The sequence below is a fragment of the Dermacentor silvarum genome, chromosome 11 (assembly GCF_013339745.2).
Source record: "Dermacentor silvarum isolate Dsil-2018 chromosome 11, BIME_Dsil_1.4, whole genome shotgun sequence".
Lineage (NCBI taxonomy): Eukaryota > Metazoa > Arthropoda > Arachnida > Ixodida > Ixodidae > Dermacentor > Dermacentor silvarum.
The window spans coordinates 69,164,453-69,180,722 of record NC_051164.1 but is presented as its reverse complement, the minus strand read 5'-3'; the positions used below and the strand labels follow the sequence as shown (position 1 = coordinate 69,180,722).

Genomic DNA, 16,270 nt, shown 5'->3' with positions numbered 1-16,270 from the left:
ATCAAAATCAAAGTATCTGTGCGTGTGTCTTTATTCGGAATGACCGCCGTCGCCGCTCAAGAGAAAAAAAATTATACCTTTGATATAAATTATGTGTCCCCTTTATGTCGTGTGCTAAGCTCCATCGCTAGTAATCCACCTTCACAGCAGTGGAATGGCGTGTAATCTTTTCTTTTATGCTTGAACGTTTCAGTGCACTTCAGAACGTTTCAGTGATTTTCATAGCGGATTAAAAAAAAAGGACCAGTATCTTGTTTTGATATCGCATTTTCTTTAGCGCTTTCGACAGGTCGTGGGTGCTAACGATCCGCTTGAAAGAACGTAAGCCACAATATTCTGAAGCTGACCGCTTATCTGGAGTTCGCCGCTTGCGCGCGACTGTTTTGTTGCGATAGCAATTGTATGGACACTCCGAGCGGATTTCTACCGTCGCCGTGAGGTTCCGTATAAAGTCCACGTGCGATAAAATCGTCGCCTCGCGCTGTACGCTCTATGTGCGTGTGAAAGCGTGCGAGGGTGAGCCGGCGATCACGGCTCAATCTCCCGCACGCAAGCGAACGAAGCGGGAAGGAAGCGCCGCGTCTTCCAAACGCGTGCAACGCTCCGGAGGGACGGTAGGGAGGGAGTCGAGGTGGGGGGCTCATTTTACTCCGCGCCGCCCGATCGACCACGCGTTTCCGCCGGGCCGTAAGTCTCCGAGGGAGGGTAGGGAGGGGGGAGGCCGCGTACAACGCCGCGTACTCCCGCCGGGGCGGCTGTATCATGAAAGCCATCTACAGCAGGGGCAGAATCCTTCCTCCCTCCGCTGTGTTTTCGCGGTTTAGTTCGTGTTGATGAGAGCGGTGGGACGAAGGTCAATTTGCTTGGTGCTGCGGCCGCGCTTACTCACTACAGCGTTTTGACAGGGACTTTCCGCGGTCATCGAGTGAGATGCGTTCATGTTTGCTTGTGCGGGCGTGACACCATCATTGTTAAGGTAGTATGCCTATGCTTACAAGATTATGCGGCCGATAAAACTACTCTCCCTATTTCGTATAGCTGTGCACTAGTTTCCTAACGCAATCGATGCGTAGCCTTTCGGGCGACTCCGACATTTTTTAATCATACTGGGCATTCTAGCATATTCGACAGCAGATGTGGCTCAGGCACACATTTTCTATGTACGCCAGCGCAGAAGGTAGAACGCAGTGTACGCTGACGCAATGAAATATCGCTAGAAAAGCGTCTCTCCCTGCCACGTGAATAAATTAAGAGGCATTTTGAATACATCAGCTTTCCTATGGTCTGCTTCTTTACTATTGCCGTCTTCAACCACGAACTCCCCAACTACAGTAATATGAATGTAAGACGTAATTAAGAAATTGAAAGTAGTTTATTTCAACTGTTCCGGCTGACATAATTTGGCAGAAGAAGCCCTTGCACGTCGTGAAAACGCTCCTTCCGTTTGTTTTAATTAAGAACAAACTAAATTGTGCCGTTTAACATCCAGAAACTGTACTGTGGGTAATGAAGGATGTCGTAAGGACTCCGAACTAAATTGGACACCTGAAGTCGTTTACCGCGACCCAAAGCACGGCATGCGACGACTCTTGCACTTACGCGAAGTTACACGCCTAATAAAGCACTCAAGAAACATCTCCGCCCGGTAGAGTATAACACTGTGTTGAATTTTATTCTAGGCTTCTGCGTCTGTTAAATTGGCGCTTATTTCAACGCAGGCTTCAACAGGCGGTTTCTCATAAAAACGGGGCACCAGACAAGAAATTGGAGATCATGTGCAGGGACTCCTGTGCCTTGTCCAAGGGAACCATGTGGCCGGAGCCCTGCAAACCGAGAAACAAAATTGAAAGTACGCGTCAGTGGCGCAGCCCAGATACGTACACATGATTTAGAGGACAGTATAACAAGCGGACGCACGCACGCACACAAACACATGTACACACATACAGAGAGAGAGAGAGATGAAAGATCATCAAACGGAAGTGCGAGCTCAACTTCCCAATTATCAACTTGAAAGAAGAGAGAACGTCACGTTATAAAAAGTGCATATGGATATAGCGATTGAGGGATACATACTGTAAGGCAGAGACTTATGAGATGACATTTCGCGATTTTCACAAGCAAAATAATGGAAAAAATTTTGAACTCGAAGAAATTGTTTATTTCAGCGAAGTGTTGACTGGAGAACCAGCCTTTGTCTCCCTCGAGTGATTCTATAGAACTCTATAGAAATAAACGCAGGCGGAGTCGTAAGAGTCACAGCTAATCGGGAGTGCTAAAAAGTAAATGCATAAACGAGAGGAAAATAAATTGGAGAGCAAATGAAGCATAAAGGAGTGAGAGGGTGGACAGGGAAGGTATACCAGAGCGGGCACGGGTGAACCGGCTGGTCACCCTGCGCTCCATATGCTAGGGATAGCTACGCACGAACAGAGGGGGTGTTAAAACGTGCATAATAAACGCTAGCAAACGCACAACTAGCCTTCATAGCCCCTGATGCAGTCACCATGCCAAAAGGCACAGTGCCAGGCTTGTAGTACTCCGAAAACGGGCAATTGCGCAGTATCTCTTACGAGTGGTCAAGAGTTTTAGGGGCGAAGCTCCTTAGGGCGTGGGTCTGTCCTACCTCCGATGTAGTATGTAGCCACCAGTAGTTTTATGAAGTGTTCACTAGATGGCGTAAGTGTCGCTCTTTCTATATATAAGTGTATATAACGTCACTAGATGGCGCTAGTTTTTCGTATAGTTGATGAGAAAACCTACAATGTAGTGCGACGGGTTACCGCTAGGGGTGTTATAATAAAAGGTGCTCGCTCTTGGCGCGCTTTCTCTTTCGCTCGGAGTCGCCGGATGGAAGAAAAGGCTGCGGAGCGGAGAGCGCGGAAGGCGGCGGCGGCGCGCTACAATGCAGTGCGACGGGTTACCGCTAGGGGGTGTTATAATAAAAGGTGCTCGCTCTTGGCGCGCTTTCTCTTTCGCTCGGAGTCGCCGGATGGAAGACAAGGCTGCGGAGCGGAGAGCACGGAAGGCGGCGCGCGCTCGCAGGCAGAATCCCGCGGTGAGAGGCCGCGGCTTCACGACAGGCAGCGCGGCGGCGGCGCGAAGACCCCGTAGGGCGAGAACGAGAGGCAGAAGCGGCACGGCTGCGGCGCGAAGACTCAGGCGTTCGCGAACGCGAAGCAGCGGCGTTATCCAACCGTTATCCCTTCATTTCACGGACCACAAAGCCGTGGTAATGAAGGGACTCCGCAAACCAAGCATCTAAGAACAAGCGTCTAAGAAAATAAAACGTATATATACACACACTGTTTCTCACGTGTTTACTTGATCATATACTGGGCGAATTACTGGAGTATTCACGGTATTCACGGTATTCACGTATATTCGGAGTATTCACGAGAAGACGACGACGCTCGAGCAGCTCTGAGAGCAGCTCTGGCTCCGAAAGTTTTGACGTTTTTCGGTGGGACGTTTCCTTGCTACCGCCTGGAAACCAACATCACTAGATCCGAGAAGTGCTCCGCTCTCCAAGGACACCACTTTTTCGGAGATTGGACCTTTTTTCGGGAATTACGGCCAAGAATCCACTTGCACCTCGTAGCGGCCCCGCTAACCCTAACGATAAGTTGGGCGGCGGTGGCGACGCCGGTGAACACGCGCTCGACGCCGGCGGCTTAGACCCCGACGGCTTCGACCCCAACGATGGCTTCGACGGCTGACTCCGGTGCAGCGGGAGCCTCTACATCGACCCACGACATCCCACGAGGGCCCTGCGGCGATGAAGGTATGGATGTATCCGACCCTTATGCCAACCGCATGTCGACCCTTCCCGATAGAGATTCCAACTTCCAAAATGGCAGCGCTCGTTCAGCAGCACTGCAAGACACTGAGGCGGAAACGGGATGGGAGAAAGTCTTTTCACTACGTGAGAAGAAACGGCAGGCGAGGGAGCGCAAGAACGCGCCAGGAGAAGACACCTCGTCGCACTTAACCGACAAACTGAGCAAACAACGACACCGACCACGCAGGAGGCGTCTGCCACCGCTACCGCGTCAAGATCTGAAAGTGGTTATCCGCCCGCATCAGGGCTTACCCCTTAAGAACATCAGCAGCCAAGGACTGGCCCGGGCCGTCGTGGAGGCATGCCAAAACAAGATACGAAGTGACAATTTCATCCTACGTATCAAACCAGGATCGAACATCGCCGTTGTGTCGACACCGGAGAAAGAGGACGCACGGATGATGCAGAACATAAAAACGCTGAACATTAATGGACGACCCCATCCCGTTAATGCGTACGTAACGACTGGAGAAGGTGCAGTACGAGGCGTAGTGCACGGAATCGAACCCCACACGTCACCCGCAGTTTTAAAGGCAAACCTCCGGATCCGCACCCAAGGAGTGGAGGTAGTGGAAGCCCGAATGCTCGGCGACTCCCAAAGTGCAGTGATTACTTTCTTCGGAAACGTAGTACCGAGATACGTATACTACTACGGTGGAGAGAAGGCCTGCCATCCGTACCGTAACGCAACTCAGGTGTGCAAAACCTGCTGGAGCGTAGGCCATCGAACGGATGTGTGCCCACAACCGGACTTGTCTGTGTGCCGCGTGTGCGGGTTACAGGACCCACCGGAAGGACACGAGTGCAGCCCGAAATGCGCTGCCTGTGGGGAGGATCACCCCACGGGTGACCGCAGCTGCCGAAGACGACTTAAACCTGTGCGACTTTCAAAGAAGACTCCGCTAGCAAAGCGCACACCACGGTGGTTTGCCAGCGAGGATGAGGACTCTGAACTAGAGGCCTACCCAGGGCTCTGGTCTGAACATCGACGCAGCTGTTCCCGTTCGAGGTCGAGGGAGCGGACCTGGTCCGGGCAACCTGTAGTGCAACCACGACCAAGGTCCCAGTCGCGACCGGGAAACCAACAGCAGCAACATCCCATCCAGATGGAAGACAGCGCCAAGGCCGCAAAGGGCCCGCTGGCACAGAGCAAGTCACAACATAATCAGGTGAGCTGGGCACAAGTCGCGTCTCACACTGCCAAACCAAACTCTCCCAAAAAAGCGCCGACGCCCATTACACAGAACCCCGAATATCTTAAAATAGTGGAGGAGAACCGTGCCCTCAAGAGTAGCTTGGCGGAACTCAGAGCCGAGTTTGAGGCATTTCGTAGATCGGTTGCTCACAACAATACAAATGCACACACACAGGCCGACACAAACAGACAGGTGATCACAGCGACAGCGCACACACCGGCTGAAACTAGCTCGCCGACGACGACGCTAGACCAGGTAGCCCAAAATGTGCAGAGACTATTCGCTGAGATTCACACGCTCAAAAGACATGTCGATGACTCTATTGCGTCAGTTCGCGCGGGACTCCGCAAGCGCACGAGCGTAAGCCCGGGAGCGCCGACGCGGGGACCAAAGGGTATGGATGCGACTGACAGCGATAGTACCATCCATGGCTAAACTAGGAACACGTATCGCAGAAAGTCTTGAGGTGTGGCAGTGGAACTGCTGCACGTTTCGTACTAAACACGCTAATTTCATACAATATATGGAGTCGGTGCCTATTCCTCCGGATATCATTTGTTTGCAAGAAATAGGAAAGCACAAGAGAAATCTTAAAGGGTACGACTTGTACACCCATCCCGATTACCCACAGGTTGCCACTTTCGCCAAAAAGGGTGTCGCGCTAAGTGTAGAATACATTCATGGGGAGATTATACAACATCAAATAATCACGATATGGCCACATAAGCGCGGCAAGCCGAAAACAGTGATTGTAAACATATATAGCCCTCCCAGAGACAGACTGGCGGACTTTGAGGATGTGGTTTCCGCAGCGATGCGTTTAGCGTCTAGGCGGGACAGAGTCTTGGTTTTAGGGGACTTCAATGCGCAACACTCCGAATGGGGATACGCGGCAGACTCTCCGAAAGGAAAACTTTTGCTGGATTTGACGGAGAGGTACGATTTAACCCTGTTAACTCGTCTTGATGAACCCACCAGAATCGGTAATAGCGTCTCGAAAGATACCTCGCCGGACTTAACCTTTACGAACCAAGCGGATGAGATAACGTGGACAAATCTAGGGGACAACCTTGGAAGTGACCACTATATCCTCAGCCTTTCGGTAAACTCGTCCCGTATAAGACGCAAGGTTGGGCAGGCCACACTGACAGATTGGAAGAAATATCGCGATCGCCAGGGTAGCACAGGTCCGATAACGAACGTCGGAATCTGGGCGCAGCAGCTTCTCAACACGCTGGCGGGTGTGACGAAGGTTGTAGACACAACGCGAGACACCCCGGTAGTGGACAGGCACCTGCTACATTTATGGGAGGCCCGCCGTAGCCTCACCAAGAGATGGAAAAGGCAGAGGTTAAACAGGAAGCTTAAAATCCGCATTGCTCAGTTAGCTCAGGAGGCGAACACGTACGCGCAGGAATTATGCGACGGTAACTGGCGCCAGCTCTGCGATTCCTTTAGGGGGACCCTCAGTACCAAAAAGACATGGCACATTCTCCGCAGCATGATGAATCCCGGGGGAACCAAGACGGCAGCGCACATGACACTCAAGCTACTGGAGAATGAATTCAAGGGCAACGACGAGGAACTCATTGATTACTTAAAGCATATTTATATAGGTACGAATTCCAAAGAGGCGAGCCGATGCGGTAACTATACGGGGCCGGAACAACCCAATCTGGACGCACCGATAACTACGGCGGAGGTTTATGCCGCGGCGCAGTCCTTCAAAAGAAACACGGCGCCAGGGCCCGATCAGATTACTAACGCCATGATTCGAAACTTGAGCGACGAAACCATAGAGCAGTTAACTGAATACTTCAACGAGAATGTATGGGTGGATCAGGGAGAACTACCTGCTGAATGGAGGGAAGCAAAAATCATCCTTATTCCAAAACCGGGGAAGCCCCGAGATATTCGAAACCTACGACCTATATCGCTAACATCGTGTGCCGGAAAGCTCTTTGAAAAGGTGATACAGACCCGGTTATCGCGCTACATAGAAAGCAACAATCTTTTTCCCCCAAACATGTTCGGATTTCGTCCAGATGTGTCGGCACAGGACGTTTTTCTGATGCTTCAGCAGGACGTTCTGCACCCGGTAAGGGGTTCCGAAGACAGCATTGTGCTTGCTCTCGACGTAAAAAAGGCATTTGATACGATTTCCCACGATGCAATACTGGAAGGACTAAAAGCAGTAGGTTGCGGGACGCGCATTTACCAGTATGTACGCAGCTTTCTGAGAAACCGCACGGCCACCATCGGTCTGGGCTCAACTAGGTCGAAACCCTTTGCAGTTCCCGATCGAGGAACCCCACAAGGGTCCATACTCTCCCCTCTCCTATTTAATCTGGGAATGCGTAAACTCGCACTAGAGTTGGATGCGAAGCAAGCCCTAGGGAGCGCCATTTACGCTGACGATATTACGCTGTGGGCAAATCGGGGATCCTACGGGGATAAGCAGGAGCTTCTCCAGTGGGCGATCCAACAGGTCGAAACCTTCACGCAAGGGGCCGGCATGACATGTGCCCCAGAGAAGTCCGAATTTATTCGTATAAGAGCGAAGTACGCGAGACGAGAAAATCGTCCGAGTTTCGAACTTTTCTTGGACGGGGGGCGTGTAAGAGAGGTGGATAAACTCCGCGTCCTGGGATTATGGATCCAACAAACGGCCGGAGTAGCGCACACGCTCCGCCTCCTCAAAGGTACTACACATAACGTAGCCAAAATGATCCGTAGGGTTACGCGAACCCGCGAGGGCTTCTCGGAAGAAGAAACGATTCGACTGGTACACGCCTTTGTCATCAGTAGGATAACGTATGCACTCCCCTTCCAAAGCATTACCAAGCAGGAGCTCAAACAGCTTGAAGTGATCATCCGGCGGGCATTTAAAGCTGCTCTAGGACTCCCAGAAAATACCAGTACAGAACGTTTCGACAAATTAGGAATCCACAATACCTTCGAGGAATATGCGACGGCCACCCTCATCGCGCAAAAGGAACGGCTGTGCGCATCAACGCAGGGTCGGGCCATATTAACCAAACTGGGCTTTGCCCTCCGCCCCCAGTTCAGTGCAGAAGAGACAGTGCAGATGACCCAGGAAGTCAGGCAGCACATAATAGTGTCCCCAATTCCGAAGAATATGAGCCCGAGATATCATGTAGGGCGCCGGAAGGCCCGAGCGAGAACCTTGCACCAGAGATTTAGAGGACAACCGGACGTGTACTACACAGACGCGAGTCAAACGGACAGGGACAAGTATACGGTGGTAGCCACGAACCAAAATCGTGTGATAGCTGCATCGGTCAAGGCAAAATCTACCAGCACAGCAGAAGCCGCAGCGATTGCACTTGCAATTAGGGACGCGGAGAATAGGGACGTATCTGCTGCCATACTCACGGACTCACAAACCGCCTGCCGCCTGTATCTCTCCGGGACGGCGCCGCGCTTAGTACTAAAAATTCTAGGGAGTCAAATTACCGGATTCCACAACCTCACTTGGTGCCCCGCACACGAAGGCATGGAGGGCAACACAAGGGCGGACCGGCTAGCTCGCGTACTAAGCATCCGAGCTGCGGACCGACCCAGTGACGAGCCTCCTTCTACACCGCGCGACATCCTCGAACACCAAAGACAGGAGCGGAGGCAATATGGACGCCCTCATCCTAAGTTAAACAGTCAACAGGCGAGGAATTGGCGCCGACTTCAAACACACACATACCCAAACCTACATACACTTAGCCGTATTCACCAAGCACGATACACTGACGAATGCCCATGGTGTGGGGACACGCCAACGTTACCGCACATCACGTGGATATGCCCAAACAGACCAAAACATATAAACTCCACACTACTAAAACCACAAGATTTTAACAGGCAGTGGGAGGCGCGGCTTGCGGACGAGGACCAGGACAGCCAACTGGCTCTCCTGGACCAAGCCCAGCGAACCGCTCGTGCCAGTGGAGCCCTGGACTAGGGGCCCCAACCACGGGACCTAAAGTTTCATTTTATTCATTAAAGTTTCTCTCTCTCTCACGGTTTACCGATGATCCCTCCGGAGCTTCGCCCCATCATCATCATTCACCTCGTGGGTATGCTGTGATTTTTTTTTCTTTGCACACTGTGCCCCAGTAAATAACGAATGAGATTAACGATTGAAAAAAATTAGCATCGCATTAACTACGGGCACTAAGGCGCTCTTATGAAACGAAAAAGTTTGAACTAACTGGTAGTGCGTGGTTTATCCACAAGATCGAGCGCTTAGTTCTTATCTCCCACTGTGTTTCCGTACTTAGTGTTGCTTCTAAATAAGAAATGACTGTTATTATTACATTTGCCAACATACGAACAACCACACAGGCAAGAACAAGGAATTACATTTCGACTAATTAAATTATGGGGTCTTACGCCCTTAAACCACCACATGATTACAAGGCACTCTATATCAGAAAGCCCAGGTTATATTTTTACAAGATGGGGGTTCTTCAAGTGAACCTAACTCTAAGCACACCAGCGTTCTTCTTTTTTTCTTTTTTTTTTTGCATTTCGCCTGCGTCAAAACGCGGCTGCCTTGGCGTGGAATTGAATACGTGACCTCGTACTTAGCAGCACAGCGCTGTAGTCACTAAACCACCATCACGAGTTAGAAACAGGAAAAAGCTGCTGCCAGCTGCCACTCTACGAACGCCACAATGCCTTCCTTCTTAGGACGTAAAAGATTGCACGCAAAGATAGGGCGAGTGAAGAAGAAAGCGAGAAGGAAACACGGCGCTTCAATGAAGAGAAAAATTCTGGCAGAATCCACCTCACGATGAACGTCCACGTAACTCAATTCACATTGAGGCCACCGAATGAAGCAACACAACGTATTGCCACCGCTGAAACGCGACACGAATGAGGAGTGTGCTGCAGAAGGACTCCTCTCTCGCGCTTCCGTCTGGACACACTACGCCATCTAACGGCACCGCCGAGAAGTCCACGCATGGCCTCAAAGATCCGTGGCGCGCTGGTGCCTGAGGCCACTGAGATTCGTTCCTTCCCTGCCGACATAGCCGCTGGCACTTAGTGACCCAAGTAGGCCTGAAAGATATTAGTTGAAGAGCGGCGCAGGCGTGGTGCATTCGTTGCGCATCTCGCCAAAGTGTCGAGCTACTGTTCTTGACGAACCAGTGTCACGTGGGTTCGATGACGTCGAGCTAGGCAGAAACAAGAAAGGTTGTCTTTTAATTGAAGAGATCGGGGAAGACGGTTGGATACCCAGGTGGTCACAGAGCAAAACTTCCTCAAGCAGCCCAAGAATGCTAATCGCAAAAAAAAAACAAGATAAAATTTTCAAAGCAGGCGAACTTTGTTTCCCATACAATGAAGCAAGTGTCCTTCGCTCTACTTCTGCTTGCGCAGAATCGCACACGCCACTTCCTTTCGTTTTCTTGGAATGCCACAGTATGCGCTGAAACATTCTACAAGAATCGATTTCTACGCTTCCAACATAAGACATTCAAGAAGTCGTCACATACCAGCCGGCGATATCAGGTGAGAACTTGACCACCGCTTTTTTGCGATGTCGATGCCAATCTTCAGTTCATGGCGACAGACGTGCTGCGCATGTGACGTCATACTTAAAGCAGGGGTCAAATCATTTAAGAGACGGCATTTCGGAACCGCCCTCCTTCAGTTCTCACCGGCGGCCGCGTCAACGGTACCCGTTTTTACTACGGCTCCTGCCAGCTCGAGCGAAGATGGCCGTGAAATAGACAGCTCCCAGTACCATTTCGTGGACCACGTCATGTCGGTTCCCAGCGTGAACTTCTTGTGCTTCCGTACCGCCGAGTGCTACAGCGCGCTGAAGAAGCATTCCGCCCTAACTGCGATTGCTCTCGACACCGTTGAGAAGTGCGCCTCGCACGCTTACTCCCGTCTCGGGAAGCCCGCCGTCGAACAACTCTCCGTACCACTTCAGGTCGCTGACAACCTCGCCTGCAAGGCCCTGAACAAGCTTGAGAACAACAATCCGGTGATAAGCAAAACACCGCACGAGATCATCGCCGATGCCCGCGACTTTGGCAAACGCAAGTACGGCGACGGCCAGGCCTACGCGCAGGAAAAGGTTAGCACTCGTCTTTGGTAACACAGCTAATTCTTCCGAATACACACGGCTTGCAGTGAATGCATTCTCGAGATAGAATGTAAAGTGGATCACGCGGAAATTATCTAGAAGGCCAATTTCCTTTTGCACATAGCCAGTCTGTCCTCTACGGTGATGTGATTTGTTCACATGTTCATTTCTGAAAGTGTAGAGCACATTCTCTCTAGCTCAGTGGTGGAGACTTAGTACTAGGTGATTTAGCACTGAGAAACGTGCAACTTAGTGGATTGTGCACCACGCTTCTTTTAACTGCAAGCCGTTGCTTACTTACGGAATTTTAATTTTATCCGCGTAAGACGCCATGCTTTTTTTCTCTCTCTCTCTAGTTTTGAGCACATTGACCGGTGTTGCGTAATAATTCCGTCTACTATGGCGTGTTAAGTGCATGCATGAATGAATGAATGAATGAATGAATTTTTACTGGGTGTTATTTACAAATGTTCTCTCATTGGTTCCGCACTGTGTGTAGAAATGTGCATTCCCTAAAACAGGTGCTCAACACGCGGGACACCTTCATTCAAACTAAGCCTACGTACGTGACGTCACGCCCATTCGAGATTCACTTGACTGATGAGAAACCCAGCGCAGTAGATTAGTGGCTGTGGCGCCCCGCTCCGAAGCTTAACGCCGCGGGTTCCACCCCGGCCGCGGTGGCTTCATTTTAATGGGAACGAAATAAAAAAAAGAAAGAAACGCTCTCGGGAATTTAAATTTCAGTGCACATAAAAAAAAAGCCCAGGAGGTGATAATTTGTTCTGAAATTTCCAACTACGGCGTGATCAAGCCGAGGTTTGGGATTTTAAAAACCCCGGAATTAAAATATTTTTGACGGACGACTAGTCAGAAAATGCCGAATTGAGTGACCCAAACACTGTTCCAACCCAATTCAAATGTACCTTCTCTGCTACCACCACCACCTTATCGCAGATCGAAGTCTGCCGGGACCTTTCGGAACGTGTCCTCAATGCTGCCTGCCACCCCGTGGACACCGCCGCGTCCATCGGGCGCTGCACTCGCGCCATTGTCTGGCACCAACTGGCCGTTGGCAAATCGCGCTGCGATGAGGTACGTGCACCATCACACGGTGTTTACCTGAGTATAATACGAAACTTCGGGGTAGTTTAGGAACCCATGGTATAACCGGCTGCGCGAAATTGGCGAGGATACTGAATCAACGAAACGCATTCCATTTCGTCCTCAATTTGGTGCTTCCCGTTACCGTGGAATCGTACCAACTTGCACGATCAAATTGCCTCTTCGGGACGTTCTAACTACCCGGTGTTCAGTTATCTGCTGTATTATGAAACGAGGCAAGAATGCCACGTACGAACGCTGACTGAACCCGTGCGCCCACGGGCATAAGTTGCTTGCGTTGCTTGCAAAGTGGATAGCTTGTCCAGTTGTGGACGCGTGTTCGCAAGTGCGGTTTAGACAAGCCACGTGGACGCTGTATTTACTCTGTTTTACAGCGCAACGTCTCCAACTGTGGATAGTCCCACCTAGACAATTTGTGCTTCATCGGTTGAATGGTGGCTAGCACAACCGTCAGCTTGCTAATCTGAGTCTGAAGTCTGCAGAGCTGTACGTCACGGGGTGGCAGCGCTGACGTCACATTTTCTGCAGGCAACAATTCTGCACACTCTACGGGCATAATTATTCTCGGAGTGAAACCTTGATAGATGCGGTCCAGCACTCGTAATTCAACACTCTGCAATTTTTTTTACCTATAATTCCTCGCCTTTATTTGTCGCAGTATTTTAAATACCGAACAAATGAGCACGCCATTGCTTCACTTGGCACTAACGTGATCGTAAGATGCGTGACCAGCGGCCGTATTCTGAAACGTTCCACTTTGGCGAAATTTCTTTTTTCGCTTTCAGGCGCGCGCTGATAGGCTGGTTGAGCAAAATTGAATGACGTCGGGCTCAACCAGCCAATCAGGTCGTACAATTTTGCTAAAACAGCCAATCATCGCGCGCCTGAAAGCGAAAAAGAAATTTCGACGAAGTGGAACGTTTCAGAATACGGCCCCAGCGTAGCGCACTGCTTTCAGTTTACTCGGGTTTCAAATAGTGCTGTCTTTCGTGCACACGGGGCACACTCCGAGTGACAATCCCCGCCCTCTACAAATTTTTATAGTAAGTCTCCCATGACCAGAAACGTACGAGTTCATATTTTTACTGCGAAGCTGCCCATGACTAGGGTCCCGGGATTTTTTTTTTTTTTTTTTTTTTTTGCATCCGTTACGTCGATAGAACACCCAGGTGGGCCGATCACGGCGGCAGTGCAGGGTCCGGAGCAATGGCTCTTACCACCGTAAGGCAGGGGCGTGAAGCGAACATACAGCACAGCTTTCGTTTGAATACGAAACGCACAAATAAATAAAAGCCGTCAAAACGGATGATTGATTACGAGGCACGCGCACTTCTTTGATCAACGTAACGTTGCCGCCAATCCCGCGGCCGTTGTCGAAGACCTTAACGAAGACATCTCAAAACCGTCAACAAAGAAGTTCAGCCACTTCGTGAAATAGTATGGCCTCACTTACTTCAACGATCCGAGTTAACCAACTATCGTACACGGGTCATCCGTCGATTTAACTTTGGCCAAGAACGTTTCTCCAATAACAACGGAAGACATCAGCGTGTATCACAGTGACGACAAGGCAGTTGTAGAAGTCATTTCAGGCAATAAAGCAATAAAGATTTTGTAAACTGCATTGAAACCTGTGTTACTGTCGTATCTCACAAATTTTGGGGGCGGACAAGAAACACAAGGACCAACAGAACGTAGAGCAGAAAATGGCTCCCGAGCCATAGCCAAAATATGCTACGCATTATTACTGGCTTTTCAAGTGAAGCTTGCATGCGCCGGCGATGTAACACTTAAAAAAAAAAAAAAAAGACGGCTGCTCTCATAGCTGCTCGAGCGTCGTCGGCTTCTTCCGCAGCTGGCTCGTTGGCGCGTGCTCGTGCTAGGCACGTGCTCCCGCCATTGCTCCCGCGTTCTCCGTCGTCGTCTGCTTCGACAGCCGGGTGCGTGGCCGCTAATCATTCCAGCGTAGAATTGCACTTCTCGCCTGCCTTCGTAATGGGGATGCCGCGTTCACTGGGGTATGAGCCATTTATTGTCTTGTGCAACGGATAAATTTAATTTTGAAGCAATTTAATTTCGAATAATAACAAGCGGCAATGGCGGGCGAATGCTGCTAACCACGCCACCGAGCAAACTCGAGACACTGAACGCAAGCGGCAACGGCGGACTGCGAGCATACCATCAGCGACGTCGTTCTCTCCGTCGCAGCCGAACGTGTGTGTAACCTCATAATTGAGAAATAGTTCAATTAACCCTCGGCATTAATCCGGTGATAAACACCGGGGCCACACGTTTCAGCTTCACTGGTTAACCATATTCACGAAGTGGAAGTCTACTGCAGCTGGATCGTTGGGGCCCCCCGGTTTGCGCTCGTGCTCGGCACACGCTCGTGCTCGGCACACGCTCGTGCTCGGCACACGCTCGTGCTCGGCACACGCTCGTGCTCGGCACACGCTCGTGCTCGGCACACGCTCGTGCCACAAACGAGCCAACACAAGCTTCGCTTGCACCCCTCTTCACAGTAGTCGAAGGGCGGTCACTTTTTAACAGCAGAGCTGTTTAAGCCGGAGGTTGGCCCGTATAGCGTAGACCAGAAACTGCGCCTGACGATGACGTCACCGCGCGTTGCCTAGCAACCACTTGGCACAGCTGCGCCTCACTGCCGCTCTGCTCCGAGCTGCTACGACCGCGCACTTGTTCCGTCTAGTCATGACGTCACTTCGCGTCGCCTAGCAACCACATGTACCTTGCGCTGCCTAGACATGTCAACGCTTCGCCAGGCCACATGTTATGCGCGTCGTGCGGCCAAGCAAGAATATGTGCGTCGGCGGCGAGCCGATCCGGAATACTATGCCGAAGCTGCAGCCGAGAAGAGGCGTCGTCTAGTCGAAGATCCAGAGTTACGAGAACGCGAGAGTCTGCGTTTGAGTATCCAGCGTCGTCGAGATAGCTACCCTGGCTGTAGCTTGGTCGATCACAAGCTCCGCTGTTTGCTCCAGCGTTGCACCACTAGTGCAAGCTGCGCTCATTTTTGACAGCGAAGCTGTTAAGGGCTGACTCTTCGATAGTCGCGTCCGGATGTAGAAAAAAACACTCACTGGCTTATGCTGTATGTGCGAGTGAAAGCGCGCGAGGGCAAGGGGCGCGCGCTTTTCACGGGGAGCGAACGCACCGCGGAGAGCATACGCGACTTCCCAGTAGAAGGGGAGCGGTGGGCGAGGAGGGCATCGAGGCACCCTAGTTTGCGTGCGCGCTCTCCCACTGCGGCGCATGCATGCAGCCCTGCCGGCCTCTGCCGCCGACTCTGTTGGCTCTCACCCGCCTCTTCCCTAACAGTGTCAACAACGGCGTTTAGCCGTTCCGTCACGTAGACATCGCGCTAGCGCTATTATCAGTTACCACTACGACTCGCCATTTCCAGGCCGCGTGCCGTTCGTTCGGAGGAACGCAACGAGCGACGGGGAACTGGTGACTCAATCTCCCACGAGAAAGGAGGACGGCGGGAAGGCAGCGCGGGAGGGAGGGGTTGCCGCTTCTGCTCTGCGAGCAACTTTTCACGGCGCTTGGCGGTCGCGCGCGCCATACCGTGAAAGCGATCTGCACCACGGCTCCTACCTTTGTATGAGCTAGGCTTTCGCCGCTCAGTTTCCGTTGAAGCGATTGACGTGCCGCACGAACCTTCGCCCGCTACTGCTGGCGCGCTTGCCCACGCCAGCGTTTTGGCAGCGGTTGTGTGCGGTCACACAAACACCGAGCAGAACTGTTGTCGACGGCGGCGGCGTTTTGCCCGCGTAAGCACCGAACGCGTGCGGCGTTGGTGATGTGTTTCTAAAGAACGTTTCAACCTTTGCACTACACCCTATGGTGGTGTGCCGTAGCGACCATAAGGCCATGGTCCCTGTGGTCACTAAATAAATAAAACCACCGGATCATATATATTTCTCATTCTTTTAAGTGTTCGAATAACCAATTACGCCATCACATCTTAAGTCA

At 51.3% G+C, this 16,270-nt stretch overlaps 2 protein-coding genes across 6 annotated transcripts in view; one reads left to right on the top strand and one right to left on the bottom strand.

Annotated features, from left to right (window-relative positions):
• Window positions 1–1,582: 1,582 nt before the first annotated feature.
• Window positions 1,583–16,270, bottom strand: part of LOC119434103 (lysosomal protective protein-like) — a 248,103-nt gene continuing 233,415 nt past the window's right edge. For 3 of the 4 annotated variants that reach the window (XM_049658770.1, XM_049658769.1, XM_049658768.1), the window contains exon 11: window positions 1,589–1,823. In XM_049658770.1, coding sequence (XP_049514727.1) covers window positions 1,737–1,823 — 87 coding nt within the window. In that variant the 3' untranslated portion in view covers window positions 1,589–1,736. Of the gene's footprint in view, window positions 1,824–16,270 lie in introns of all 4 variants that reach the window. The other variant, XM_037701420.2, reaches the window with a different exon arrangement.
• The window catches only part of LOC125941463 (uncharacterized), a 117,735-nt gene continuing 111,768 nt past the window's right edge, over window positions 10,304–16,270 (top strand). The window contains exon 1 of one of the 2 annotated variants that reach the window (XM_049658776.1): window positions 10,304–11,153. In XM_049658776.1, the coding sequence (XP_049514733.1) occupies window positions 10,598–11,153 (556 nt within the window). In that variant the 5' untranslated portion in view covers window positions 10,304–10,597. The remainder of the gene's footprint in view (window positions 11,154–16,270) is intronic. The other variant, XM_049658775.1, reaches the window with a different exon arrangement.